A 27,320-nucleotide genomic window follows, 5' to 3' on the forward strand; every position below is an offset into this window, starting at 1 on the left:
TGCTTCATTATCTTTCAAGAATCAGGTTTCAGCGACAAGGTTTTTCTAAAGCCTGTTTAGGGTGCAGTAAGGGAGTTTAATCGACAGAGTAAACCAATCAGTAAGTATTGGGACTGAGCACAGTTGGATGTTGCAGTAAATTTATGTTTTTGATTTACTGTGCAATAACTTTTCTTGGTGCACACATTCTTGTATTTCTCCTACTGAATTTTGCTTGTCAGAAAACTATACTGGATTCTTTGCTTTACAAGCAAATTTTTTCTGCTTGGCGTTGTACAACTGTAACACGAATAAGTAACGACCTTCAGCTGAGTATAAAAAGGAAGGACATTTTAAGTGTTACTATAGTTTTATAAGTGATCGTTTCTAGCAAAACATGGGGTTTCACCTTTGTGGAAACAGTTACAGAAGAGAAATTTTTATAATTGCATCCCTGTAATTCATGATGAGGAATAGTATCCCTAATTTAGAGATAAGGAACGACTGGCTTGGAGAGGTGAAAGTGTGTTGTCCAGACAAGCTGGTGGCATGGCTAGGAATCAAATTTGATTTCATTCATTTTTAGCTCCCCAGAGAGTGTAGAAATAGGGACAAGCAGAGTTTATAGCTGAAGTCAGCCATGATTTGATAGTCTCAAAGAGCTTTTTTTTTATTATTATTTTTTTGGAGGAGTGAGGATATAACTTAAAAATGACCAAATTAAAAACGAAACAACAAAAAAAGAAAAAGTAGCTGGATAAATTTATTTGAAGTGTAACGCCTTTTCTCTGTCTCAGTATGCTTATATATTATAAAAGCATTTATGCTTTTTTGTCTAGGCTTCCTACCTGGGACTAGATTTGAGAAGGTGATAAATACATGTGCCAGGGGACTTAAGAAGGATCGCCTGCATGACTGAGTCCAGTCTTGCCCTTAATTTAGACAATTGCTTGATAGATATTTAATCTGGATATCTAGATTACTTGAGGATTTCTTTTTTTCTTATAATATGGGGTGCCATTTTATAACCATGGGTTTGAAGTGTTAAATAATTTTCAAGAAAGCCAAAGCAATGCAAGTTTGGTACTTGACTAAGTGAAAATATTTTTTACGTGAGGCAAATTGGATGCTTCATTTGAGAATCATTTTTGAAGAAATATTTGGAGATTTGCGACATAAACTGCTTCAAATTGAAAATTAGAGGAATGAGTCAAATACAAAGATGGCACTTGGATGTTTGGGGATGTGGTTTGCTTTTTCATTAGCTTTAAGAAAAAACAACCAAGTGAAAATGAATTCTCTCTATTTTCTTTAGAATTTTCTCTCTCCTGTCGGCAATACTACACCTGGGTAACATCCGTTACAAAAAGAAGACTTACCGGGATGACTCCATCGATATTTGTAACCCTGAAATACTACCTATTGTGTCAGACCTGCTGGAGGTAAGCCTTCGCTTTCTGTCCTGTAACGTTCACATCTAATGAGCCACCTCTGTTTTATAATAGAATTTATTTCCAGTTTTGCTGAAGAGTTAAGTTCTCTTGTGTTACCGTTCATATGGGTTGTTTGTGTTTGCCAGTGAAAATTTATAAAGACTTTTTTAATGAGGTTTTTAATGTAGGGTTTTTTCCTCTACTCTTCAGCTTCAGCTTTAATTGACTGAAAATACTGTTTCTGTGATTAAAATTTGCAAGATTGCAAACTGGTTCTACATGGAAAGCAAACCTACCATTCAGTGCAGTAGTTTCTTCAATTGCCAACCATCAGCTCCCTCACCAAAATTCCCTGATGCTCCTGAAATCTGTTCCAATACTTATGTAAGAAACTAGAGCAATTGTAAGACCATCAGCCCGCTCTTCTGGTTCAGGTGGTGGCTGTAGGAGATGCTGAGCTTGCTCGCCATGTTTTACTGTCTGTTGTTACCCTGCCAGCATCCACAAAGGTTGTATTAGAGATGCTGGAGGGTGCATCTCATCCCTTTAGTACCTATTTATGGACCTATTATCCATGCATTTATCTAGGTCTTTTGTGAATGTTGATGCTATCTGCTTTTAAGACCTTTTACTGAAAGCACTTTGTCCTCTGTGAGTCACCGCTGTGCCAATATCACTTGGGAAGGGTTTGTATGTCTCAGCCCAGATGGCCCAGGGCTATATCCAATTCTGTAAATCAGTGCAGAAGCACTATGTAAGTTCTTAGGAGAGCTGCTCTGTTAGCCCAAGCAGGTTATGAAGCTGTGGCATTACTTGTTCATGAGAAAAGTCTTCATTTCAGTGAGCCAGTTTGTCCTGTGCTTCTGTTACGTGTTCAAGAGCTGGGCTCAACATGTCTTGATGTGTATATAGGTGGTCAGAAGCTCTCCTTACCATCTCACTTTTCTTGAAATGCTCTAAACCACTTTTAACTCCAAAGGATACTGAAATGTTATACTTGTAGATGGTTAAAACAGCTATTATCTTTATCCCTTTGTACTCGCTGGATGGTGTGGAAGGTTAATTTTTGCTAATTTTATGATAGCATCAGAAGATAACTTGTCATTTTGTGTACACGTGATGCTCTTCCCATTCCTTCCCTTAAATAATGGTTGTGCTATCTCACTACCTAAAGAACTCTGAAATTGGCTCTCACAGATTTTCATAGCACTTCATTAATGCTTTGAATTTAGGGAGGGGAAAGCTTCTGTAAAATACGGTTATAAGCAGCTGGATGCTCTTTGCATCTTGGCTCTGGAGACTGCAGAAATAAACAGAAGGAAAATAGGAGATTGGAGGAGAATGTTGTTGATCTTACCCTCTTAAAAATGGCCATAGCGAGAGCGCCAAGTCATTTAAGAAATAGTTGTTTTTAAAAAAAGCTTTAAATAAGAGAGTGACTAAGAGATCTGAAATAGTTCTAGACTTTGGGTCTTTGCCCTGGCTTTCTTCTGCAACATCTGCATGCTGTAAGGTATCAGGTTATTTTTTGCGTGTGTACATGTGAAATGATGCATCGATTGAGCCATATAGATCCAGTGGTGGCTTAGTGCCATGGTCTGGTACAACATAAGCATGGATACCATACTCACTTGCAGATAGTGTCAACAATATGTAAAAAAAAAAAAAAAAAAAAAAAAGAGAGGTATATATAAGTATTTAACTTCACCATTTTGAAAAAGCAGTAGAATCTGGTGTAGCTGAGCGAAGTGATAGGTTGCTGTTCATCTTGGTAAGTCTTTTGCAAGCTAAATAACTGTATACAGCATAAAATGCTTGTTAATTAGATCAGGACAATGCAGATCTCGGGTATGATCTTGTGAAATACGTTGGGTATTTGGGTATACCAAAATATACAGATATATACCCAAATACATTTGAGTAAATGGTGTAGCTTGTCCTTAAAGTTGCATTTATATGGTAATTTAGCAATGGAATTGGAGACATTGGTTGCCTCCAAGTGTAAACTTTCGGATAGACCCATTCCCCGGTCAGCTGAAATAAAGCCAATAATCTCATTTTGGGAAGAGGCTTGGTTTGTCTTTCTGAAATGCTTGGTTTCTGTTTCTTTGCAGACCTGAACAGATCTTATAATGCTTATTCAGATTTGACCAAAACAGAGGACTACTGGGTTCAAACAGATGAAACATCATTACAAAGAGCATCCATTGGACTTTATTCATTAGTTAGCTACTTACAACTCTCCAAATTAAGTATAGTGAATTCTTCTCAGCCAGAGACCAAAAATACTGGTTGAAACATTTGACACTTTGTTTCATTTGGGTAATTATTTTTATTACGGGGTTTTTTTGTGGTCACTGAACAGTATACAGTTTTGCTTTTCACACTACTGTTGCTGAAAATATGAATTGCATTGAAAAAGTTATTAATCTCCTCTCTAGATCTTGGTATTACTCACTAAGACTAAAAAATCATCTTGGAATTAAATAACGTTAGTTGACAAATAGTTTAACTTCTTTTCATACAGCCACTGGGTGCTTGGCAGGATGGTCTTGAGTGTAGCAAAATGATGGAAGAAACAATATCTACTGTGATCTGATACTTACTTTGGGGGGTGTTTTGGTTTAGGTTTTTTTCCTTAAATGACTTGCTGGATTTGTTCAGTCAAGGATTTGACATGGAAAAGAGAAAAAAAAAAAAAAGTCTAACTGGAATTGGTGGAAGGGCTCTGAGAAGCAGGAGGTGAATTGGCCATCTCTGAGACCAGCCAAGAAGAGGGGATGCAGAGGTCCCCCTGCACAGCACCGATGTGCAGGATGCAAAGCTAAGGTGTGTTCCCTCTCCAAAGAAAAGTCTGGCCCAAATTATCATGAGCTAGCTGGTTTATGTTGGAGCCTCTGAGCCTCTAAGGATAACTGGGGGAATTTCCCCACTGCAGCAGTTAATGCAAGAACACTGAACAACTATCCTTCCTCTGTATAACAAGATCTGTGTCCCTATAAAATGAAGCTAGTATGCAGATTTTTTTTAAGGAATCTGGGACGAGATAATGATCTGCGATGGATTTGACTTTTCTTAGATACCAACAATACTGTTCAATATGTTTTGGGTTTATTAAAACATTCAGACTAGCATTTCTTGAAAAAGCAAACTGCAATATAGGATTTTGGCCAGACTCTGCAGATCATTGTTTCATTTACAGTAAGACCCTGATTCCTTTTTTTTTTTTTTTTTTTCTAGAATAGACATAGCGTGTGGATTATGTGAGGCTTTTGGCAGGTTTTTCATGGCCTTTGTTTAAACTTTGCTGAAATGCCATGCCATAGTGTGATGTCAAGGTTGCCTGATGGATTAAGCAGACGTGGAGTCCTGTGCAAGTGCTGCAAATATCATGGGTCCTCTGCAGAAATTGTAGAGGATTGTGTAAAACTAGGGGAGACTTTTGTGTTTCTGGGGAAAAGCCTGGAAAGGCTCATTTGTGGGCTTATTAACAAAAGCAATCTATCAGAAATGATCTAGTGTCAGTTGACCTTTTTTCCTTTAGAAGAGCAGGAACATTTTAACTGTGTACATTTACTAATACTGGAAATTATTTCCGTGGATGGAGCATGGAGTAAGGAAGGCACATTCCGTCTTCACTCAGTGGAGCAGTTTTGTATTCAGTTTTTAGGCCTAGGTGACCAGTCTCAATGCAAATAAAGGTAAATAAAAGTTATCAAGTGTCTTAAATTAGTTTTGCCAGATCTCTTTTTGCATTTATGATGTTAGCTTTTGGAGCTAATGTCTACCTCCATGGGAGATTTATGTGCTCAAGTTCTTTTTCTACTAAAAAATTGTCTTCAGCTTCCCAGAAGGATTTCACAGACGTGCTCCTCGTGTGATAAACATCTTGGAAAGTAATTGGGGAGCAAAAGGGAGGTGAGGATTACAAAGCAGCCAGTGCTTGCATCCAGCCTTCTCTTCTGGATCCATTTTCTGGACAAAGTTTGGGGATCATAGAATGGTTTGGCTTGGAAGGGACCTCCAAAGTTCATCTAGTACACCCCTGCAATGAGCAGGGACATCTTCATCTTCCTTGGATGCAAAGCTCCGAGCTAGAGCTCAAGTCAGATAACTTTCTGGTTGTTTGAAAGAAAGTCGGAAGAGAAGGTTCAGATCTTTTTCAAGAAGAACTGATAGAAATCTGAATTTATTTTCTGTTACTCCACACCAGGCAGCTTTTGAACGAGCGCTCAATGCTGTAATCCCTTTCTCAAATATGGGAGGAGAGACAAAAAGCAATGTTTTCTTGCTCTCAAGTTGGAAGTGGTTCATTTTTCTTCAGCTGCTATAACATAATACCCCAGCATTACTGGAGAAGCAATCTCCGCCTGCCTTGGCTCCAGCCCAGCCCTTGCGGGAGCCCACTGGCTGTCTGCTCCCTGCCACACTCTGCTGACGTTTATAGCCGTGGCAGCATTGCAGGTCATCCTTCACTGAGTTTTAGAGCTCTAGTCATCCAGCCCTCTCAGTGTTGGTTCTACTTGCATGTGGCAGTGAAGTCTTAAATCTGTATTTTGTTCCTGTAATTAAGATATAAACTCATGGGCCATGTAGCTTTTTTAAGAGGGAGAGCAGGACTTGCCCTTTAGCACCAGAAAGCAAAAATCCATGAAACGTAGCTTTTAAGTGTACCTCCCAGGGCACAAAATAAAGAAATAAATTGTGTTCTCCTCTTTGCTAATCTGCTAGGATGGTTTTTGTCTCTTTTTTAGTGTCTCATGCTTACTGGAGGAGGAAGCATAGGATGTTCATGATGGGGAATCTGCAAGTATCCCCATGTACCAGGTGTCCTTAGTCATCAGCATGTGCCGATTTTATCTTTAGAAAGCTCCTACGGCTCCTCGCTGGCATCAGGAGTCAGCTACCTTCAAGCTGTGACCTTAAATGAAAATTAGGATAATTTGGCTGCACCCATGGTGTTGGCTCTTGGAGGTGATGAAGCAATCAAGATCAAGCTCCACTGGGTGGTAATTGCAGGCAGAGACCCAGGGAGATGCAGGGATTATGTTTCCATCCTTGCCAAGTATGTTTTTGTATGAGAAGATGGTTTGATGCGATCTCTCCACGTCAGCTCGCAGCAGGTCTGGAGATGAAGGATGCACATCTGCAGGTCTCATCCATCAGGAGAGCAGAGGGAGAAGGAAACCAGGGTGAACATTAGATGGGGATGGTGAGGGATGGCATGGCTAGTGGTTTAAACAGTTTAAAATCCCTGTGTTTGCTAACAAATCTGGGACTTGGAAGCATTTAGGTTGTTTAGGAGTATTACATTGGGCTGTTTTGATGAGTAACCATCTGATACCCCTCTACCTTGTTGCCTTTGATAATTAAAAAAAGCCAGCGTGCTGGCTGTGGGTTTGGAGCATCCCTCCTTTGTGTGGGATAATGGATGGTGTAAAACTCACCTTTGTTCCAAGCTGTGCAACTGAGGGAGGGCAGCCGATGGTCCTGCAGTCACAAGCTGCTGGAAAAGTGTCTGCATTTTGCCTGCAGAGCTGAAATTTAAAAAATCACCATTTTGCTGAACGTAGAGGAATAGAAACCAAATATGAAAACTTGCTGTGGATTTCTGGATAAACCAGAAGATTATTTTTTTCTGCTTGATTTTTAAACGTAAAATCAGATCGTAAGAACTAGGGCCTCTACAGCATTACTGAGGACTAATGAAACAAACCTCAAGGTGTTGACGTTCGATTTCCAGCAACATAGACCTTGCTGGTAGGTGAAAGTCATATACAGGTGACTTGATGTTTTCTGCTTTCCACACCACAGCAACAAGTTCTTGCTAGTGGGTATTGCAGGAAAAGTCAGTTATATAAAAATGCACTGGAGTTTAGCAGGGAGACTCCCATGACAGTATTTTTGGTAGAAAGTAGTTTTTTGTACAGAACAGCATAATTATGCTGATGCTTTGTGAAATTTCGTAAGTTCCACTGGCTTCTTTGCATTGCTCTTCATACTAATTACTGGATTAAACCAATAAGCCAAAGTACATAAACCACTAAGTTTCCCATTATCTGCATCAAACCATAAATGGTTTACCTGGGATAAAAATATAGCCTTAGATGGCTTCAGAAATGTGGATTTGGTGCTTCTAGTCTTCATCAGTGATGTTCTGAGCAGGTTTGGTGTCTGCATGGAGGCCTTCAGTTACGATAAGCGGCCTGTATAGACTTTGGTGCAGCTTCTGAAGCAACAACATCTCTGTATCAATCCATAGCTACTAAGTCTGGGCTCAGAGATTTTCACCCAGACTAACAATTTCTTGTTTTGGCATTGATATTTAGCAAAGAGCAGTCAACGGTCTATTCTGGTAGAGAAGGAATGCTTCAGAATTTTTCCAGGAGTGTCAAAATAAAAGGGACTTGAAACTGCTTGGAAAAGAGGCTTCTCCCAACAATTCATGGCAGGCACTGCTTAATTTGTTGGCACCATTTACCTATTTGCCAAAATATTTGTGTTTACACAACTGATTTTTTTTTTTTCTGCAAACTGGTTTCTGTTACAGTTGATTAGAGATTGTCGCCTCACCAGGAACTGGCGTCTTTAGGGAGTAAATATCAGGTGGGAATAGCAGAGTAAATATCAGGTGCATTTCAAAAGGTTTCTTCCTCCTCCTAATTCTTCCCCACCCTGAAAAACACCAAAAAAACCCTCCACTTGGATATCTCTTGAATGAATGACACTATTTTGCTTATTTGTAGAGTAATTTGTATGATGTCATCTTGACAACACTAGAAAGTTGACTTATTTTGCCAGCAAAAAGTGTGGGAGGGAGGAGCTGCACTGGGAAGGAAGGAAACCAATGGGAAATTGCTAGAAATGCAATGACTGAATGTGGAAAATCAGGTTCTCTTGAATACCATGGTGTCTGGTTTCTGATGCTGGATTTATGTGCTGAGTTGTCTCCTCCCAATGGCTAACTTGTTCTTATGCATTGAACCATTAACTCTGCAAGGGCTGGCAAAAATGTTTTAAACTTATTTTAAAATTAAATTTATGAAAATGTTTACACTTATACATTTTAATTTTTTAAAAAAATTATGTTTTAAAAAATTTATTCCTAGAATAATCACTAACATCAAGATTTTTGTTTTAGGTGAAAGAAGAGATGCTGTTTGAGGCCCTGGTTACCAGAAAGACAGTGACAGTAGGAGAGAAGCTGATCTTACCATACAAACTGGCAGAGGTCTGTACATGATGCTTATTATTAAAAAGGGAACTCTCGGGATGGTTTTCAATGCTTTGAGATGTACACTCAACTCTGATAGAGTTTTTTTCAGTATTTATGTAAAAATAATATAGGAGAAGCTAATGTGTATGCATCTAGAAAATGATTGACTTTACCTTCTATGCCATTCCTGGAGAGCAGCTTAGCGCTGTATTCTGTGATAGTCTTTAACTGTTTTAATGACTTACAGTTGTGTAAGTGTTCTCCAAAGCAGAAGTGTGCATCGCTGAGTGTCTATGATAGAAGTAGTAGTCTTCATATGTTGTTCCTTAAACTGTAGCACTGATTCATCCCACAGCAGAGTGGTGACCTAAGACCTACACGACATTTTTGGTGGGGTCCTAAGTGCCTACATTAGTCATGGTTCTTGTACAGGAGGAGCTGGAGATCCTCTGTAGGAGATTCCCATTATCTTTTCTTCAGACCTCTCACAACCTGGGTCCTTGGAGCAGCCACAACTCCATCAGCCACTCTCAAACTTGAGTGTAGTCTGTGCCACTGCTAACCATGGGGCTGGCACCGCATGAAATGTTTAACTTCTCTGTTATGGTCTGTCTCAGGATTACAAAGTCAGCAAACGCGTTGTTTTTTTCTAAATACGTGGTTTCCAGGAATTTTTAATTATATTCTGTGGCAGGTAAACAGAAACACCTCTGTTTTCTTCTTATATTCTCCAAAGTATATAAGCTCTATTCTGCTGCAATACTTGTTTTGGCTGTTTCTGCATCTAGTGTTCTTGTATCCTCCTCCCCCAGTTTAAGAACGTTGAGTGTGGCATCACACCATGCTCAGTCCCTTGGTTTCCCTTGTTGACATGTGGTTGTATCAGAATTTGCAACACCTTGAGTAATGTCTCTGAGAGCAGTCTGTTGTGTCGCAAGTAAGCAAGCACATGATGTGTTGTCATTAGGGTCAGCTGTAGATATTTTAATTCCTTTTTTCCAGGAATAAAAGGCATCTTTTCTCCCCTTTTGAGATTGTGTGTTTACTGAACTTTAATATTTAAAAGTTAAGTGTTGCCTTTGTGCAAGGCTTGAATCTCTCCTAACAAAGGGCATACAAAAGCTCTTACTATGTCTTTGTGATGGACATAGAATAGATATGGTATTTGTACTTTTTTCCTGCATCTTGGGCACAGGCTTAAGAAATTGCTAGAAAAGTTTACAACGTAACTATAACTACCTTTCTGCTGGAGGTTACTTCCCAACAGCTGTGATGATGGAACAACGCACAGCAATCTGCCTTCAACCACCTTGCTGCAAAACTTGGCAAGTTAGATTAAACTGTTTCTTTTAATATTTTAACCTGGGCCACCAGGTTTTGTATTGAAACAGCTTGAAACAGACTTACCTAGATGCTCCTTCTGTTGAGATCAAAGAGGCCCTCTTGCTACCTAAAATGGCTGAGCATGAATTTCTCAGGTGCTTTCCAAAATGTTTTTTTGTGATGTCTATGCTCATGACTCTCAGGTATTCACTTATAAAGGTTTGTCACCAATATCTAGTACAAGAAACGAAAGATCAGGGTGTGATGATTGTGGTGACTGTGGGGAAGGACAAAGGAGCACAAGGCTCTGGTAGGAGAGGTTGATGTAATCTCCATGATTATTTTGTAAGAAGCCATGAATTGTGTTTAAGAAAAAATAGGCACCACTCATGCTTTTTTTCCACTGTCCTTTACAACATTAATATCCTGACCACCAAATTTTACCTGACAGTGACCTCTCTCTGGTAGCAGGTTCACTACTGACTTGCTCATGCTTGACGTACTAGAGCAGAACTTGAGATGCTTTAACTGGAACCTCACCATGATAAGAGGTCTTCTCCTGGTCTTCCTCTGTCTCAGGGCATAGGAGAGGTGTCTTAGATTCAGATCCATCGGAATCAGGAAGGAAGAGTAGGATTCATTTGACATTTTGAGACTTTACAAAGAATACTGATGTCCGATAATCCCACTCATGACTAATTGGACTGTTACACTGTTGGGAACCAATGGGCTGGTTATTCATCTTGTGTGTTTTACAAAAGAGCATTATAGTTGGCTCAAATGGATAGAGTGATTGAGGTTTTTCAGATATGACTGTCCCACCACAACTCCTATAACTCATAGGCAGCTGCTTTTCCTGATAGAGCAATGATCTAAGTAGCAGCTACTTTATGTTTCAGATGTTGAAAAGCTTGATGTTTCTTGCATAGCTTGTTGATACACTGGAAGTTTCAGAGGAGTTTGTCTGGAAAAGACTGTACTGCAGTGGCTCTCAAAAGAGTTGTAAAAAACATCATTTTGGCATGTGCTTGCTTTTTTACACCATCAGGAAGAACAACTTGGATCTACCAAGTGCCTTCCAAGGGTTTGAACAATTTTATATAGGCAACCTGCACAGTGTAGCAGTTATTAAAAGAAGAGGGAAAACTCAGAAAAAGAAGGATTTCTAAGGAATTTTATTTGGTTCTGAAACCTGTTGTCTAAACCGTGAGTGGAAATAGTAAATTATTGGGCTCTATGGGTGAAGTGGGAGTAAGTAGCATTGGGCTTCTACCTCCAATATCATTGATGAAATCGCTCAGGATATTGGGAAAGTTTGTCATTGAGATTTTGTGTCTCCTCATGGAGCCATTGGCTCTGTAGATGAGAGACTTCCAGACCTGGATTTCCTCGTTGTCTTCTACCTCTTTATGAATTTTGGGTTATTAGCGAGGAGTTAGAAGTATGGGGCTTTAATTTGAAAGAAACATTCTTATGTAAAAAGCCTTGAGATCTTACATTTGGGGTGGGTTCTTGAGCTTTAATGAGGTTCCTATGTGCACGTACTCCACACTAAAGAGACACATACCATATTCTGTACAGGTGGTTGGACTTGCCCATAGGGGTTCAGGCATTGTTTCACTTTCTATGCTCTGCACAGGGGCTGATGTTTGCTGATCCCATTCATTAGACAGTGTTGGAATGTATGTGGATGACAACTCGACATAGAAATACTTCCCATGAAATGGCTAATGCTAATGTGATCATCCCAGTCTGGCTCCTATGAGATCTGTAACGTCAGGGTCCTGCCATGACAATTGTCACCCCCCCTTAATAGTCTTGAATAGGCAGAGGAGATGCAGGTGGCCTGAAGTAATCCTTTCCTTCCACGGTTTGGAGGCATCAGAGCTGAGACTGGCCTATATTATACCAAGTCAAGCCTTTTCTCTTCCATTTTCCAGAGCTGTAGTCCCACAAGCGCATGGAGAGGATGCCTTTGTTGGATTTGCAGTGATGCCGCATTCCTCTCTGTCTGCGTGCTTGCTCACTGCGTTGTTATTGTACGCTGATTAGAAACACTGTCCTGTGGTTTGGGGCTGCTTTTTTTTTTTTTTTTTCTCTCTGAAACAGTGGTGTGAGCACTTGGCAACTCCTCGTTTGAAACATTCTCCTTCATGACAGTTATAAATTTATATCAGGCTGTCTTCCTGGGTTTGTTCTGTTCATCTTTGCAGTAATTTATGTAAAACTAGATATTTTATTCTGGCACATCTTGATGCTTGGGTAAAAGGTACTGCAAAATGTCCTTGTGGGGACAACCTGCTGACAGACATCCCAGCAGCCTGAAGCCTACAGTGTTGAAGGAGCCAGCTGCAATTAGCAACCATCTCATCTCTGTTTATTCGTATTGTACTTCTTATGACTTTTCTTGATGGCTTTTCACCCATGAGTTGTGTGCCATTTTTAAGTTAGGCAGAAATGTTGGCTTTGTCAACTCTGTGTTTCTTTTAATAAGTCAAGATTTTTTGACTCTTGCCTGCATACAATTGTTCTGCTGGATGACCTTGGAGGATCTAAATCAGGTTAATGGGTTAAAATACTATATTGAAGTCCCACAAGAAGGTAGGACTCTAACAAAGCAAAAGCACTGCCTCCTGTGTACTAGCAGTTTCCTGTGCCGGCATCATCAGCTGAGCGAGTTCTTCCCAGCACATACAGATTTCGTTTTACTTTATTTCACCCAGGAGGGTACGAGATATGTGATAGCAGCACCTGCTTAAGCAGGGCCATAGCCAGGAGCAGAGACACTGTGAACTGACCTCCCATTTCAAGGTGAGATCTGTTGTTTCTTGGTGCGTAGTCTGTGTATCCTGCCCTCAGGGTATTACAAGGATTACAGAATGAGCGTGTGGTTCTTCAAGAATGTGGTGGGTTGACCCTGGTTGGATGCCAGGTGCCCACCAGAGCTGCTCTATCACTCCCCCTCCTCAGCTGGACGGGGCGGGGGGGGGGAAGGAATATAACAAAAGGCTCGTGGGTCAAGATAAGGACAGTTTAATACAGTGATAGCAAAGGTCGCGTGCGCGAAAGCAAAGAAAAAACAAATGATGTTATTCTCTACTTCCCATCAGCAGGCGATGTCTAGCCGCTTCTCGGGAAGCAGGGCTTCAGTACGCATAGTGGTTGCTCCGGAAGACAAAATGCCCCCTCCTCCGTCTCCCTTTACTTAGCTTTTATATCTGAGCTGACGTCATATGGTATGGAATATCTGTTTGGTCAGTTTAGGTCAGCTGTCCTGATTGTGTCCCCTTCCAAGATCTTGCCCTGCCCCAGCCTGCCATTGAGGGGAGGGCAAAAATGTTGGGGAGACAGCCTTGATGCTGTGCCAGCACTGCTCAGCAGTAGCCAAAACACTGGTGTGCTATCAACACCTTTCTAGCTCCTGATGCAGAGCACAATGCTATGAAGGCTGCTATGGGGAGTATTAACTCCATCTCAGCCAGACCCAATACAAAGAAGACCCCACAAAGCATAATGTACCATCAGGTTTTTCTGATCATTCAGTAAATCATGGTATATTGTTAAGAGATTATGTCTGATCATGGTATTACCATTTGAGTACATCCCTGTGTTGCTGGAGCTATTGGTATTTCTGAAATTAAGGAGAGGCAGTCAAGGAGAGACCTGGTTTTGAAGGTAAAAATCACCACTGCTTTGTAGTAGTGACCTCTCCTTGCTGTGGCACCGATGGCAAATGTGGGCTTGGTTGTAGACCCCATGCGTCTGCAGCCCTGCGGGGAGAGCTGCCTGTCCACTCTTGGTCTGCATCTCCAGTGCTCGCTGAAATTTAAATGAGCAAGGACACCACATCCATAAATAATGCTTATATTTACCTCTGGCAGCTGCATCTTATCTTCAGAGCCACGCTGGCTTGACTGCCACAGAGCTGCCTCCTGGAACCATTAATTTTTCCTTTTATAGTAGCTGGATGGTATTTTAATGCAGTGTTTGAAACGACTGCGTAGTTTGGTCTAGTGCTAAGGTTTAGAAGCTTTACCCTGTAGATAAACTTAGAAAAAAGGCTGCATGGACATGAAAGGCTGCAGTTGTGTTCAGAGGTCTTGGTTCATTGTCCAAAACAGCTGCCAATGTCTTTATCAGGAGCGAGATGGTGTATTGATGGAGCTAGCAGCAGTTAATGAATTTCCAGAGAAATCATGGTGTATCCGTGCAGGGTGAGGGCAGTATTTAGTAACAGCGAGCTGGCCAAGTCCACTTCGTTTAGCAAATAAAATGCAGTGGTAAGGACACATCAAAAAGAGATTTGACTATGGGAGCAAGAGAGCCATCAGTGGTGTCTGGGATGATTAGAGTATTTTGATCCAGGTCTGTCTTGAACATTGGGCATCTCTCTGCAGCCACAGTATTCTTCCTAATAAGGTAAAATATAGCAGGCACGTAGATGAAATAGGGAAAAATTGGATTTTAATGGTAGCAGAATAATAACACACGCTGAGGGTTGCTGTTGTCCTTCCCCAAGTGCCCCTCAACTCCAGACTCTGGGCATTTTTTTCATATATTATTATGTGCATTTTTGCAGTCTCCCTACTGAGGTAGGGAAGTTTCATCAGCCACAATTCAGGTATTTAAAAAAAAAACCAAACCCAGACTCACTAAATATTAAGCGGCTTGACTGATGTTTGGAAGGAAACACTCCGACGATGCAGGAGCAGAATGCTTTAATCAAATCTTTGTGGAGAACTTGGGGGTTGTTAAAAATCTTTCTCTTGATCCTGCTTGTAATCTGAGCATCATCTTAAGCTTAATCTGTGCAAGGAACTGCCCTTCTGGGCGATGTCTGTCTTCCTGCTTCTGTCTGAATAATTCAAAGAATTCATGATTTTTCCATTTCAGCTTACTGCAAGGCTCCAAGGCCAGTAGTTTATGCCTTGACTAATACAGTAATATACCTCTCTCAAATCTGTTCAGCATGTTGACTGGTGGTTCTCGCTCCCCCTTTCCATCACGCTGGAGACAAGCCTTGTGTCTGAGCTCCTCAACCATCCCCACCTTGTTTCCATCCTATTTGTTCTGCTTATCAGGCTGGTGTGTGTCACCTGCTTCTCTGTTTTTCACCAGTCTCTGCATTTTTTCCGTGTTCTTCATAAGATGAGGAAAAACTCATTCTCAAAGTAAAGACATCTGTTAGTGAATCCTCTTTTATGGCCCTCCAGAAAACAGATTTTTCCATGATGCTTTCAATTCATTTAGTTCTGTTGGTATTTCTTAAGCAAATTACTTTGCAAAAAGACTTTGTTTTAACAAATCTTTATAATTTTCAGCCGTTTGTGACCAAGGATGTTTTATCCCTAAGGGTTAGTTAATGAATTAATTCACACTTTTGGAAGAAGTCTGATGTGAAATTGCCCAGCAGAAAGGAAATAAAAGATGTGAGACCACTTCTTGGGCAACAAGTGACCTGATTCTTCTCTTCCTTTAATTTTGGAAAGCTGTTAGGAGCTGGTTGTTTGATGTGATGAGTGTCATCATAAATACGTCTTGTATTTAACTTAATGTGTATTTATAATTGTAAGTGGAAAATGGCTATCTTAAAAACCAGAGGAACTGAAAGGGACTGAGTTGTATGTTCAGGGAAGTCCCTGCAAGCAGATGTGGAGCACAAAAAAAAAGAGGTATGTTATATCCTGCCCCTATGGCACTCTTCTATATTGTGATAGCAAGACCTGGGATGCAAGCATATTTAAGTCCCTCTGCACTGCCCTAAGCATCCTTAGTTCTTGGGGTCTGCTAAAACTCTATGTAATGCCAAGATATTTTGAAAATTTCTATTTGCAAGCTTTTATAGGATATAATGTGCCATCATATCTTTGCTTAAATGGCTATATGCTATTTAACAAATGAGTGTTACATGCAGGTAGTTATGTGGCCATGGAAGGAGACCGTCAAACTGTTCTGTGACAGTGTGCAGAGCACCCAAATTGCAATTGAATCTGTGAAATGCTTTTTATTCTGCATAAATACGTGCAGCTATAGGTCCATGTGAAGTCAGCTAACGATTAGTTAGAAAAGCACTTATGCAATTCAGGTCAGATTTGCTAACCAAAATATTCAGTCTCCTGAAAATCTGCTACGTGCAGAAAAAAGCAGAGGGTAGTAAGCATTGAACCGTGATTTTAGTGTGACTGCCTTTGCCAAGGGCTGCGCAGCCTTGCTCCATTCTTTCATTGTCTCAGATGTTTGTCATCCTTGAGTCTGTGCTGACTCAATTAGCTAACATAGAGAAGGTCCTTGGAGTGGAAGGGGAGTTGGGTTTGTGCCCTTTTGCTAAGTTCAGTAGAAGTCTAGTAAACACCAGCATTGTGCTGGGTGGAGAAAGGGGGAGAGGAGGGAACCTTTGCTCAGGAGCAGTGGAGGAGGCATATCTCTCCCTTCTGGTGGCATGAAGCCATTAAATATTTTTTTCATGTCATAAAGTGTCACTTCACCCTGACCTTCTTTGCCTGGGATGAATTTCTTGCTGATGAATACAAGACACTTGGCATGTTCATGAATATCCATCACAAGATGGTTATTTTGGATGATAAACTGCACTGTGTTAGTGGCTTAAGCTTTGGGAGAACATTTGATTTTCAGCATGGTAACAGTTAATTGGCAGAGACGCAAGATAGAGAACCCTTGCGGAGCAGACCTTAATAAGGGGAAAAAAGTATTTCATTATGGCAAAGTGCTGAGCGATGTTTCATTAGCTTATGTACTAGCAGTGGTACTGTCTAATGCCTTTTTCAGACCATTATAAAGAGAAAAGGAATGGAGTTCCAGAGCCAAATGGCATAACATTACCTAAGATGTTAAAAAAAAAAAGCAAAAAACAACCAAAGGAAAAGATCATAGTTGCAACTAGTCATAAGCATTTAACAGACTGAAAATATTAGAGGAGAAAATGTGGGAAGGAGACAAAATAATTAATAGTGTGAAGAAAGTGGAATGAAAATTCTCAGTCCTGAAGAATGAGGACAGGGACACTTACTGGAATAGAACGCAAAACTGCTGGAAGCACCTACTTATATCAAACCCCATTAGCTTAGGAGACTCATTGTCACCACAGGTTATGAGCATCAGGAGCTTAGCAGGATTCCTTTGAAGACCTGGTATGTTGATGAGTGTATGCAGAATTAACAGAAAAATATTAATAGAATAAAACTGAAACCCCACAAAGCTTTTAAGAGCAAAGCAAGCGCCTCTGCTTTAGGACGTGAGGGCAACCTGTCGGTGTAGAATTTAACCCCTTTTTTGAGGGATTAGGTTTCTCACTTTCCCTTCAAAATGCAAGGAACAGCTGTGCTTGGTGACAGAATATGGATTAGATGAGACTAGTGGTTTTATTGGACTAATGTCCTGCATGTATTTCTTCATGGGATGCACCATCCTTCCTTTATTAGGAAGACCGAGTCCATCGACATTGGGTCTTTTTTTAACCTGTTTTCATTATTTTTTCACATTATAATATGATTATATGCCCTAACGTTCCCACAAAGTGGTGCATGGGAGATGATGCTGAGACCTGGCTGAACGGAGCTTGTCTCTATGAGGATCTCCCAGACCTGCACAACTTCATCATGGACAATGTACATCCGAACACCCAGGGAACCCAGCGCTTATGTGCAGAAGATGTTATGGTCACTCTTCTGCTCTGTGCCACCACGGAAATTCTTGTGTTAGCTGTGTTCATACTATTTACTTGGCACTAATGTGTGGGAAAAAAAGGAAGACATTCAGATTTCAAGATTTCTGAGCAAAGTCCAAAATAAGGACTTTAAGAAGGGAAATACTGATTTTCTATCGACTGCTCTGCCCGTAACCAACCTCCCCACTCCAGCTGCCCTTTCTGTCATCAAATCCATTCTCGACTCTTTAAAGACTTGTTTTGATTACATCTGATTACTGAAAAGAAGCTTTAATTTCACAGAGTCCCTTTTGTTACTTAACAGTTACTTGGAATATGGGATTTTTCTATATAATCCCAATCTGAATAAATTTAGATTGATTTCTTTTCAGCCTAAGGCTGTTTATCAATGCTTGATGGAGGAGGAGGTGTAGAAGCTCTGTGGCTGGACGGGGCTTTGCCTCTACAGCTGTAGCACCTGAGGTGTGACAAGAAATAATTTCTCTTTGAGGAAGCTTGCCAAAAAAAAAAAAAAAAAAAAAAAAAGCCTGTAGTGAAGATAATTATACACTGGCAGAACAAGTTTTTCTGCGATAGTGTCTTCTGCTTGGGAAGGGCCAACAGAAAGGCAGGGTTTGGATTGTAAGAGCTCAAGTACTAATTTTGGCGATGCATTGGACTTCACAGTAGGAATGCTGGTACATTGTCCCTGTAAAGTCTTGAGCAAATTTCCCTACATGCAGCCTACAGGTTCCTTCTCAGGTCAGGTCACACATCTATTTCTTGTGCTACTAAGTAACCTATTAATTTGTTTATGTACCAGTTTCACTGTGAAAACACTGACTGAATGGGATCTCAGTTCCTGCTGTTGGTAGAACAGACTCTGGATGAACACAGGTGGAGGAAAACACTTCTTTGTCTGAAAAAAGTGTTTGAAACCTTTGCCATCAGCAGATCCTACAAATTCAACTGCCTGGTGATTCTGTTCTTCTGCAGCTCTTTATGGTGGGCTCATGATTGCTCTGGTGAGCACCTTTCACTAGGGGTGCTCTATGAGTGTCTTCCCTCATCCTTTCTTCCATGGGGAGAAGTGAGAACCCCAGACTCGTTTGCTGGAAGAGTTTTATTTCATGAAGAGAGGGTAGGGTTTTTTTCTTTCTTTTCTCTTTTGATTTGTTACAGATGACATTTTCTAACCATGCTATCCAAATCAGAAGGCTGAAGGCTTTGACTGAAGTCTTTTGAGGAAGATGATGCTTGTAACCACATGACTCCATGGTTGAGACTTTGAGAAAATCGCTAGCAAGGTTTTTGTTGGTTTAGTGTGGTTTTGACTGTAACCTGGGTGCTTTTTTCTGAAAAACATGACCACACTGTATTGCAGATAGTCAGCTACAATATGATAATATTATAGACGGGGACTTGCAAAACAGCTCAAAAAATAAATAGCAGGCAGGCTTTAGTCTGTGATGGGGATGATGGGTGTCCTATCTGTCCTCTTCCAAGTCCTGCCTGCTGCCACCAGCTGAGAACAATAGGTGGGTCCTCGACACCCACAGAAGACGTTTCAGATTTTCCACTTCGTTTTCCTCATTTACAGCTGTCTGACGACAGGAGAATGAGTAAGGAGGGGGCAGGTTGCAGGAGCATGCTGACGCTTCCCGTGTTATTCCTCAGAAGTCGTGTTAGCACAGGAATGGCATGAGCCGTTTCATTGGGAATGCATGCGAGATAGGGAGCAGTGTAAGGATGAACACGTTAACCCCTGATGAAAAAAGTGCAATATAAAAAATGTTATTAATGATTTTTTTTTATAATTAATGATTAATGTTTTCTTATTTCCCAGAGTAGCAGGTAAGCTAGTAGCTCTGAAGGACTTTCTTTTCAACCTGATGACATATTGACACAGGAAGATTGTCTCAGTGGACAAACCCATTGATTTGACTTCTCTTGTTGTTGTTGGGATTTTTTGGGAAGGGTGTTGGCATGGTTTGGGAGACCCGCTAAAAGTACCTGTGAATAATACAGACTGGCAAGTTGGAGATGGACCTTTGTCCAAGGAAGGTGATTGTGAAGGTACTGGGAAATTGGTCCAAGGAAGGTGGCCATGGAAGGTACTGGGTGACTGGTCCTAGAGAAGGGAGAGCACAAGAAGAATTTAAAAAAAAAAAGGTGTTTGATATGTAAAGTTGAAAACTAGTACCAAAAAAATCTCTCTAAATCTGAGAACTTTATAACTGATATAGTGAAAAAATTCTGCAATGCCTTCTTGTTTCAGTTTGTATTGCAGAATGATTTTGGTATTGTATTGTAATGACATTCCAGTCTATTTTTTCCTCATTGTAAAATCCACCCATAAGTTCTGGAAAACATCATTGACACTTGCATCTCTTGGATAAAATCCATTGGCAGGACACTCCCGGCTCCGGGGTGATAGTGGAAGGTTTCTGCCAGGATGTGGCAGCCAGCTGGGAAGGCAGGAACCAGCAGCTGTGGTAGTGCAAGGCTTAGGGAATTGGTTGTTTTTTGTTAGTTTTTTTTAAGTATGTAGTTTGCAGGTACATTTATAGAAGTGAAACATAAAAATGAGCCTTTGCAGGGCAGTTTATAGCATTTTTAAATGAACTTTTCCTTTTTTTTTTTTTTTGTAATTAGACTCATCTTGCATCTTTCACTCCTCTTCTTCCAGTGATGCTTTTACAGATATTTTTCCTTCTCCTTAATCAAACATAAAAATCATTAAAAAAAAACTTTTGCAGGCTGGAGTCAGCATGATGTATTAATGATTTGAGTTCTCTTAGGAAAAGTAAACATGAGAATGACAGGATTTTAATATGATGCTAAGATAAAATACGAGTATGGAAAATTACATCATACTTATCCAGCCCGAGTATGATATAATACTCCTTGATGCCAAGATAGGGATTAAGCTAGAGTCTGATATCCTGCAAGAATACTTTCCTCTGGGTGTTAAGCCTCTGTTTAAAAAAAAAAAAAAAAAGCTAAGCCTGCCTGTCTCAGCCTATGTCCCGTGACCCAAAGGGGAACCACAAAAGCTGCTTAATCTATCTCTCGCCGCAGGACATGGCTGTGAATGTAAACCAGACGCACGATGTATTCGGTCATAAATAGAAAGCGAGCAGAACAGCAGGAAACCATAATTCTCCGTGTGCACACACGTGTGACTTGAGACCCACTGAATAGGCTGAACCTGATGTGAGATAAGAGTGAGACACTAAAACCTGCGTTTGGACAAAAAGATTTAGACCTTGCCTAATTCTAGCAACCTATAGTTTTTCGTCTATTTTTTTCAAATCCAGAAATGTTCTCCCAACTTTGTGGTGAGCTGTAGAGAGGATGCAATGTGCTGGCAGGTTTTGTATGCAGTGCTACTATACTTCATCACCATCCTCCTGGTTTTCTGCTCCTTCCCTAATTTAGCTCTGCTTCACAGCTACGTGCCTCTCTCTTCCTTAGGTGTTACTCCATCTCGGAACAGGAGTGACAGACCCAACAAGCCATCCCTTGGCAGTTGTTCTGTCCATGCAACTACAAACCCAAGCTGAAACCACCTTACATAGGTTTTTCTTCCAGCCCTCACTGAGCAGTAACAGTGTCAGAGATAAAAATTGGATTTTAATAGTATTTTAGTACATGTAGTAGCTACTTCTCTGGCACTAGCGTTCTTATTAATAGCTGGCACCCCTAAGCCCTATTCAAATAAAAGTGTATTTTAAGGCTGTTTTATTTCATCATGTAATTCATGAGTCCTGCAGAGATCATGATCACCAAGATGCCTATGTGTGCTGTTTTCAGTTGACTGCATGTCCAAGACTTAGTGAGAATGGAGGACTGGCTTCTGTTCCTGTTCATTAGACCCCTTTATGAGATACAAATCAAGTGTATTAGGAGAGCTTGAATTGCTCTTGGTTTTGCTTGTTCTAATCTCAGATAAATCCTATCCCTAGTAGTAGTATAGCTCTTCACTCTGGCTAAGCATTGCTAATATATATTTAAGAAAACAAAAAGAGATAAATGTGGCTTTTCTTAGAATAGAAACTGATTTATTTCATCCTTTACTCATGCATGCAGTGTAATTTTGTTGAATAGATGCTTTGAGTCAAATAAGAAAACAATTAAATTTTTTTCCTGTTTTTTTCCCCCTATTTTTCCCCTATATTGCTCAAACCCGCAGTAGTGGTTGAAGGAGGGAGGCATCATCAGAAAATGCTAGGTAAATACCATGGGCAAAATTCAGTAGATATTAAAATGTGTTTTTTCCTCTGAGTCATCTTGGAATAAGACATTTGTGTTACAGTAAGTGCAAATGTAATTATGAAGCCGAATTTCACCTTAGAGAATAAATGGGAGAAAAATGGGAATGGCTAATGAGGATTTTAAAACAGATATCAAATGATAACAAAAATCAAATTCTGTGTATGATAATAGCTCACTAAATATTTTTTTTGTAGGATATCAACAGGTTCCTGAGATTTAGTGCCAAATCCCTCTAAGCAGAAATGCCAATTGATTCATTGGGTAACGCACTGAAAATTTATTCCACGTATTAAAAGAAAAAGAAATAAACAAAGCCCCGATAGAGCCACTAGAAATATACATAAAGATTTGATTTTTGGAGGGATTTCCTGAAGGGGAAGAATCCTAGTGCTGCTCCCCCCCCCCCAATATTTCATTGGAAGCACCTTTCATCCTTGTATAGAAATTATAGGAAGTCTATCAAAGGCCCTAAGGGAGAAGGGGATATTTCCTTTCTTCCTGTGTTCATATCTTATTTCCTGAAGAGAAGAGGAATCTCCGTTTCTATTATACGCAAGCAGAAATCGTGAAGTATTGTGCGGTGCCTGGCTTTACTTAAATAACTTAACTCCTGTCTTTGTGTTTTACATCAAGGCTTGCAAACTTCACACTCGGAAAGAAATGTTTCTTGCCATCCTGGAATTACTTTAATTGTTTTTTGTAAGTATTTGTTGGTATGGGTCTGAAAGGAGAGCATGCATTGTTTGTTTTCTTCCTAGAGGGCAGGAAACACCCGCACATGTGTGTGTTCATGTACATGTTATGGAAGAGCCGTTGGGTCACTAGGAGAGGAAAAAATCCATAGGTAGTTTCTATGACTGTATCGAGCTCATTCCTATTTTAACAAATAAATTTTTGGAGACTATTGCAAGTTCTTATTGGGAAGTTTACAAGGAGAGTTGCTTGTAAAGATTTTTTGGGGGGATGTGTGGGAGGTTTGCATTCGTAGGGAACACAGGCACTGGCGATGGCTTTATCCAGTGGGAGCAAATAATGTTGATAATATCCACCATGAGAAAAACAGACACACAGTCTCTAGGGGAAAAGCTGAAAAAATGGAGAAAGAAAGGACCATGACCAACAAGGCAACAATTCGTCTTCTACACCAACAGCAAGGCAACAAGTTGTCGTTGTCTTCTAACGAGCCTTCTCTTCTAGATCCAATGAATTTTCCAGAGTTGTGCCTGAGAAATAGCATTTAAACATCCCATTTTCAAGTACTCATAGCTTTTAGAAAATCTGGAGTGGGTACACTGACCTCACTCCCACGGTCTATGTTGTCCTCTGGTAGAAAATTAGGATTTAACATCATTATGTTGACCAAAAATTGTTGAAGGTGTAATAATATCATGTTGACCAACTGAAGTGTTCAGCATGTCTTTATGGATGTTTCATAGATTTGCATAATGCTGAAGAAATAGGGTAAGGGTTGCACGTGCTGTCACAGTTAATAAACTACGGGGTTTTAATCCTCATTAGGGCTTTAATTTGGTTTGGTGCTTACACTTACTCTCCAGTTCTACTTTTAAAGTCCATTTCTCATTAACTGAGTCTGTACTTGGGAAGTGGGGTCCAAAAACCCAGCTCTGGGCGCATGCAGCCTTCATAAGCTGCATTTTTTACAATAGTGACCCAAAATAGATTGCTGCTCTCCAATATGCATGCGTGAAAGGGCATTTTTTTCTGTACAAAATGGTCTTTGGGTTTTTCTGCCACACTTTTCTAGAGAGGACCATGCAGTGCCTCCTATGCTTGGGAGGTAGTAGTGATGGAGTGGTGCTCGGCATCCTCCTGAGCAAGCTCAGTGGCTGTTAAAATGTAATATTAATTGCTTTTTTGATGAACTGGTCATAAGGGCTGCCGGTATCCAAAAAAATCCATCACCCAGCCTTTCTGTTCTGTTTGTCCAGGATCATTCTGTCTTGTCCTTTGCATTAGCAGTGAAGGAAGATGGGCAGACCTCTTAACAAGCTAAGATGTTTAAAGTCTTTAGAGATCTGTAGCTGTCTCTTAATTACCACTTGGGAATCATTTCTTACCTGGAATTGATCAGTGCATCAATATAGTGCTCTTCCTAAGTGATAACAAAAGGGATGAGCTTTGCTTTGCTTCCGCCTTCTTCTAATTTTCTGAGTCTCTGTGTCAAGTGACACACTGCACAGAAACGGTTATTTATTTTATGCAGGCTTTTTTAAAACAAAATGTTAGTGGAAGTGTTTATGCTGATTACAAGAGTCCTTCATGCTATGTTTTTGTTTGGGTCAAAAATGTTTAAAGTTGAATGTCAGAGGCCCGTTGCTGTTCCAGATACAGTCTAGGGTTGGGTTGGTTTGGAGGAAGTAGCTGGGGAGAAGATCTGGCTTTTGCATTTCAGTATTACTCTGGATCTCCCTGGAGTTAGTGGGATCTACACTGCAGAAAATGCTCATCTTGGCTGTGGAAGTGTTTGATTAAAAACACGTAGCTTCCACCAGCATCTTGATGGCTTTTTCTTCAGCAGGATCTGTTTGCCTTCTGCTACCTGGGATGTGCAATCACTGGGATATTGCTGCAATTATGCACGATAAACTGGTGCTCTTTGCCTTTCAAAGCCCTTCAGCATTTGTTTCCACCCATCCTCTCTTCTCCAGGCTTTATTTCTTTCACTTAGTCTGAAAAACTTACAAATTTTTGAGTTTTTGTTGTTAGAATTGAACTGTTGCTTGCTCTTGCTCATGCTCATATATTAGGTTAGTCAACAAAGTAAGCACCGAATCCAATAAGGATCGCGGGCTGCACACTGGGGAGCTTCTTATCACAGCAGGTCACGCGAAAATGTCTGTAAAAGGCTGAGTGTCTGCCAGGAGGGCAGGTCACCACAGCGGCCTTCAGGGTCTGCTGCGGCACTGGAGGGTAAGACGGTGCAGTCAGCAGAATGAAGTCCTGTCTCATAGTACATGGGCATCTCTTCACCGTGCGCCTCGCAAAGTCATCTCTTGGCTTTATGAGGAGATGAGAGTCCAAAAGCAGGGCAGAGCTTGGTGTCTCTTCTCTACTGGGCTGTGTCAAGTAGATGAAATCATGAGCTGTGTTTGGTAAGGGTACCTGAACTTGAGCCTTCCCTGAGCACCAAACCCATCCAGCCTTATAAATAAAAAGTGGGCTGAGCTCAGCCCACCTCAATGGCAGCCTCTGCTCAATTCAAGATGGTTTTTTGGCATTGAAGGTTCCCTATTAGATTATATGCTGGTAGATAAGTATGTCTTAAATGCTGATGTTGTCCCTACAACAGCCAGTGCCTTAACATGTTGGGGGCAGGAAGGTGGAGATTTATCCTGGTTTTGGCTCCAGGACCAAGTCCAGAGTCTGGAAGATTTGTGATGTTGCAATGCCAACGTGGACTTTGCACAAATACAGGCCTGAGTTTTACTATTTTTGGCAGCCCTGCATCTCCAGGAAGGTCCAGGGAGACATGCAGGGGAAAGACCTGAGGTTTGAAAAGAAATTGGAAGTAAGAAGATTTTTTTTCTAATGAGTTTTTCAGAGCTGGTGCATCCAGTGCCTGAGCTGTACAGCAAAAGGGCCCATCTGCTTGTGAAGCACTACATTTGTGGCAGTCCATTTTTTTTTCAGTATTTAAGGCCATAAAGTTCAAGTGGCAGCTTGTAGCATGAAATTGCTCCCTTAGATTTATTTTTAAAATTAAAAAAAAAAAAAAAAATTGTGGCAGGGTGACTAAAAAGTTGCTGGTTTAACCAGGGTTTTGGAAGTGAAAAGGATGCTTTAATCTTGGTTATCTATGTATAAGCTGTTGCGGTTTCTGAATATGTAGCAAGGTGAAAGAAATCATCATTCTGGCATTTTTTAAAAATATGATTTTTTTTCTTTCCTAAGAGCTATACTGGCTCTGGCTGTCCAGCCCCTTGCACAGGCTTTAACAGCAGCAACAGAAGCAGTGCAAAAAAAATTTATATTAAAATACCACCCTTCTACATCATCACATACAGCTTTTTTCTGTTTTTTGCTCTTCGTGAGTCATTGGTTCTGTGGGAAAAGATAGTATGGGGCTTTCTAATGCAAAGGCGGCATTGTTATAGCAAAGCAGCCTATAAAATTCAAGTTTCATAGATAATAATAATTAAAAAATACTGATTTTTGGAATTTGATTGCAACCAGCAGAACTATTTTAGAGGAAGGGAAGAAAATTTAAATTTTGTATGTTTTTGTTTAAAGCAGATATACTATTTAGTGTTAATGCCTCCTTCCTTTTTTTTTTTTTTTTTAAACTTGATTCCCAGCTTTTTCCATTTATAAGTTTCGTGGGGGGTTCTAACCCTTTTGCTTTCCCTGGATTATCTGTGTACCAGCAACTATTTTGAATAATGCCAGCAGAAAAAGACCTTTACTCAGAGTTTCAAATCTCAGCTGAGTGCAGAACAGGAGTAAGAAATCCTGACCCAGGGGTGGGGAGCGGTGGTGATGCTGTAGGGACGGCAGCAGACGGAAGATGTGCTCATATGTGTTTAGAGAGTTTGTAATCTTAAGAATTAAGAATCTACTGAATGCTTACAAATGTGTTTTACAGAGCCTTTTAATTTGAGCAAATTTGGTTTTCTCAGATTATATCTTTTGCCGCCTCTAAAACACAGGCTGTCGCTGCTGAAACTGTAAGTCCTTGCTCCAAAACACTTCAAAGAGAGATTTTAATTCTTAAGTCTGTCTTCCCCTTGTTCCTTTTGGCAGAAGATGTTTCCAAAAGTATATCTATTTTTAAGGTGGCCTGAATCCAATGCCTATCATGAAAACTTTTGGGTCAACTAATTTGGCAATGCAATCTTATGAAGAAACCCAAATATCTTATATCAAGATCTTAGTAAAAGTAGGCCAACCTCAACAAGTGGCATTTCTAGCATATAATAACTAAAATATATATACTTGCTAGCCTGGTGAGCAGGAAACCTATTGATTAAAACCTTGTCTTCAGCTTATTTCCTGAATCACTGAGTTAAAGTGTGTTTGATCTATCTTGCTTTCGAATCAGCAATATTTTTGTGTGTGTGCAAGATGTTGCGCTCGCTTTGATCCCCAAGAGATTTGTTTTGGCGTCGTGGGAGCTATTTTTATTTTGCTTTGTGAGCGAAATAAAAATGGTTTGATGAGTGCCACAGTATTCCAGATCTGCCTAAATGTCACATAATGAGACTTGCAGAAGAGACAAGAAGCTGTAGGTGACTACCTGAAGGCAAGCCATATGTAATATATGCTATATATTTCAGAGAATATTCACATTTAATACATGTAGGATAATAAATACAGGAATAAATAAATACCCCAATAAATACAGGAACAAATGTTTAAGCACTTATTTTAAATGCTCTGCTGCATGGGAGCGGATGTAAGCGCATAGTGC

The 27,320-nt window shown here is 40.3% G+C and overlaps 1 protein-coding gene across 2 annotated transcripts in view; it reads left to right on the plus strand.

Moving 5' to 3' along the window:
• Positions 1 to 27,320, plus strand: part of MYO9A (myosin IXA) — a 191,141-nt gene that overhangs the window by 80,827 nt on the left and 82,994 nt on the right. For both annotated transcript variants that reach the window (XM_075045734.1, XM_075045735.1), the window contains exons 8-9: positions 1,295 to 1,421; positions 8,554 to 8,643. In XM_075045734.1, the coding sequence (XP_074901835.1) occupies positions 1,295 to 1,421; positions 8,554 to 8,643 (217 nt within the window). The remainder of the gene's footprint in view (positions 1 to 1,294; positions 1,422 to 8,553; positions 8,644 to 27,320) is intronic.

This window comes from Buteo buteo, chromosome 13 (assembly GCF_964188355.1).
Source record: "Buteo buteo chromosome 13, bButBut1.hap1.1, whole genome shotgun sequence".
Classification (NCBI taxonomy): Eukaryota; Metazoa; Chordata; class Aves; order Accipitriformes; family Accipitridae; genus Buteo; species Buteo buteo.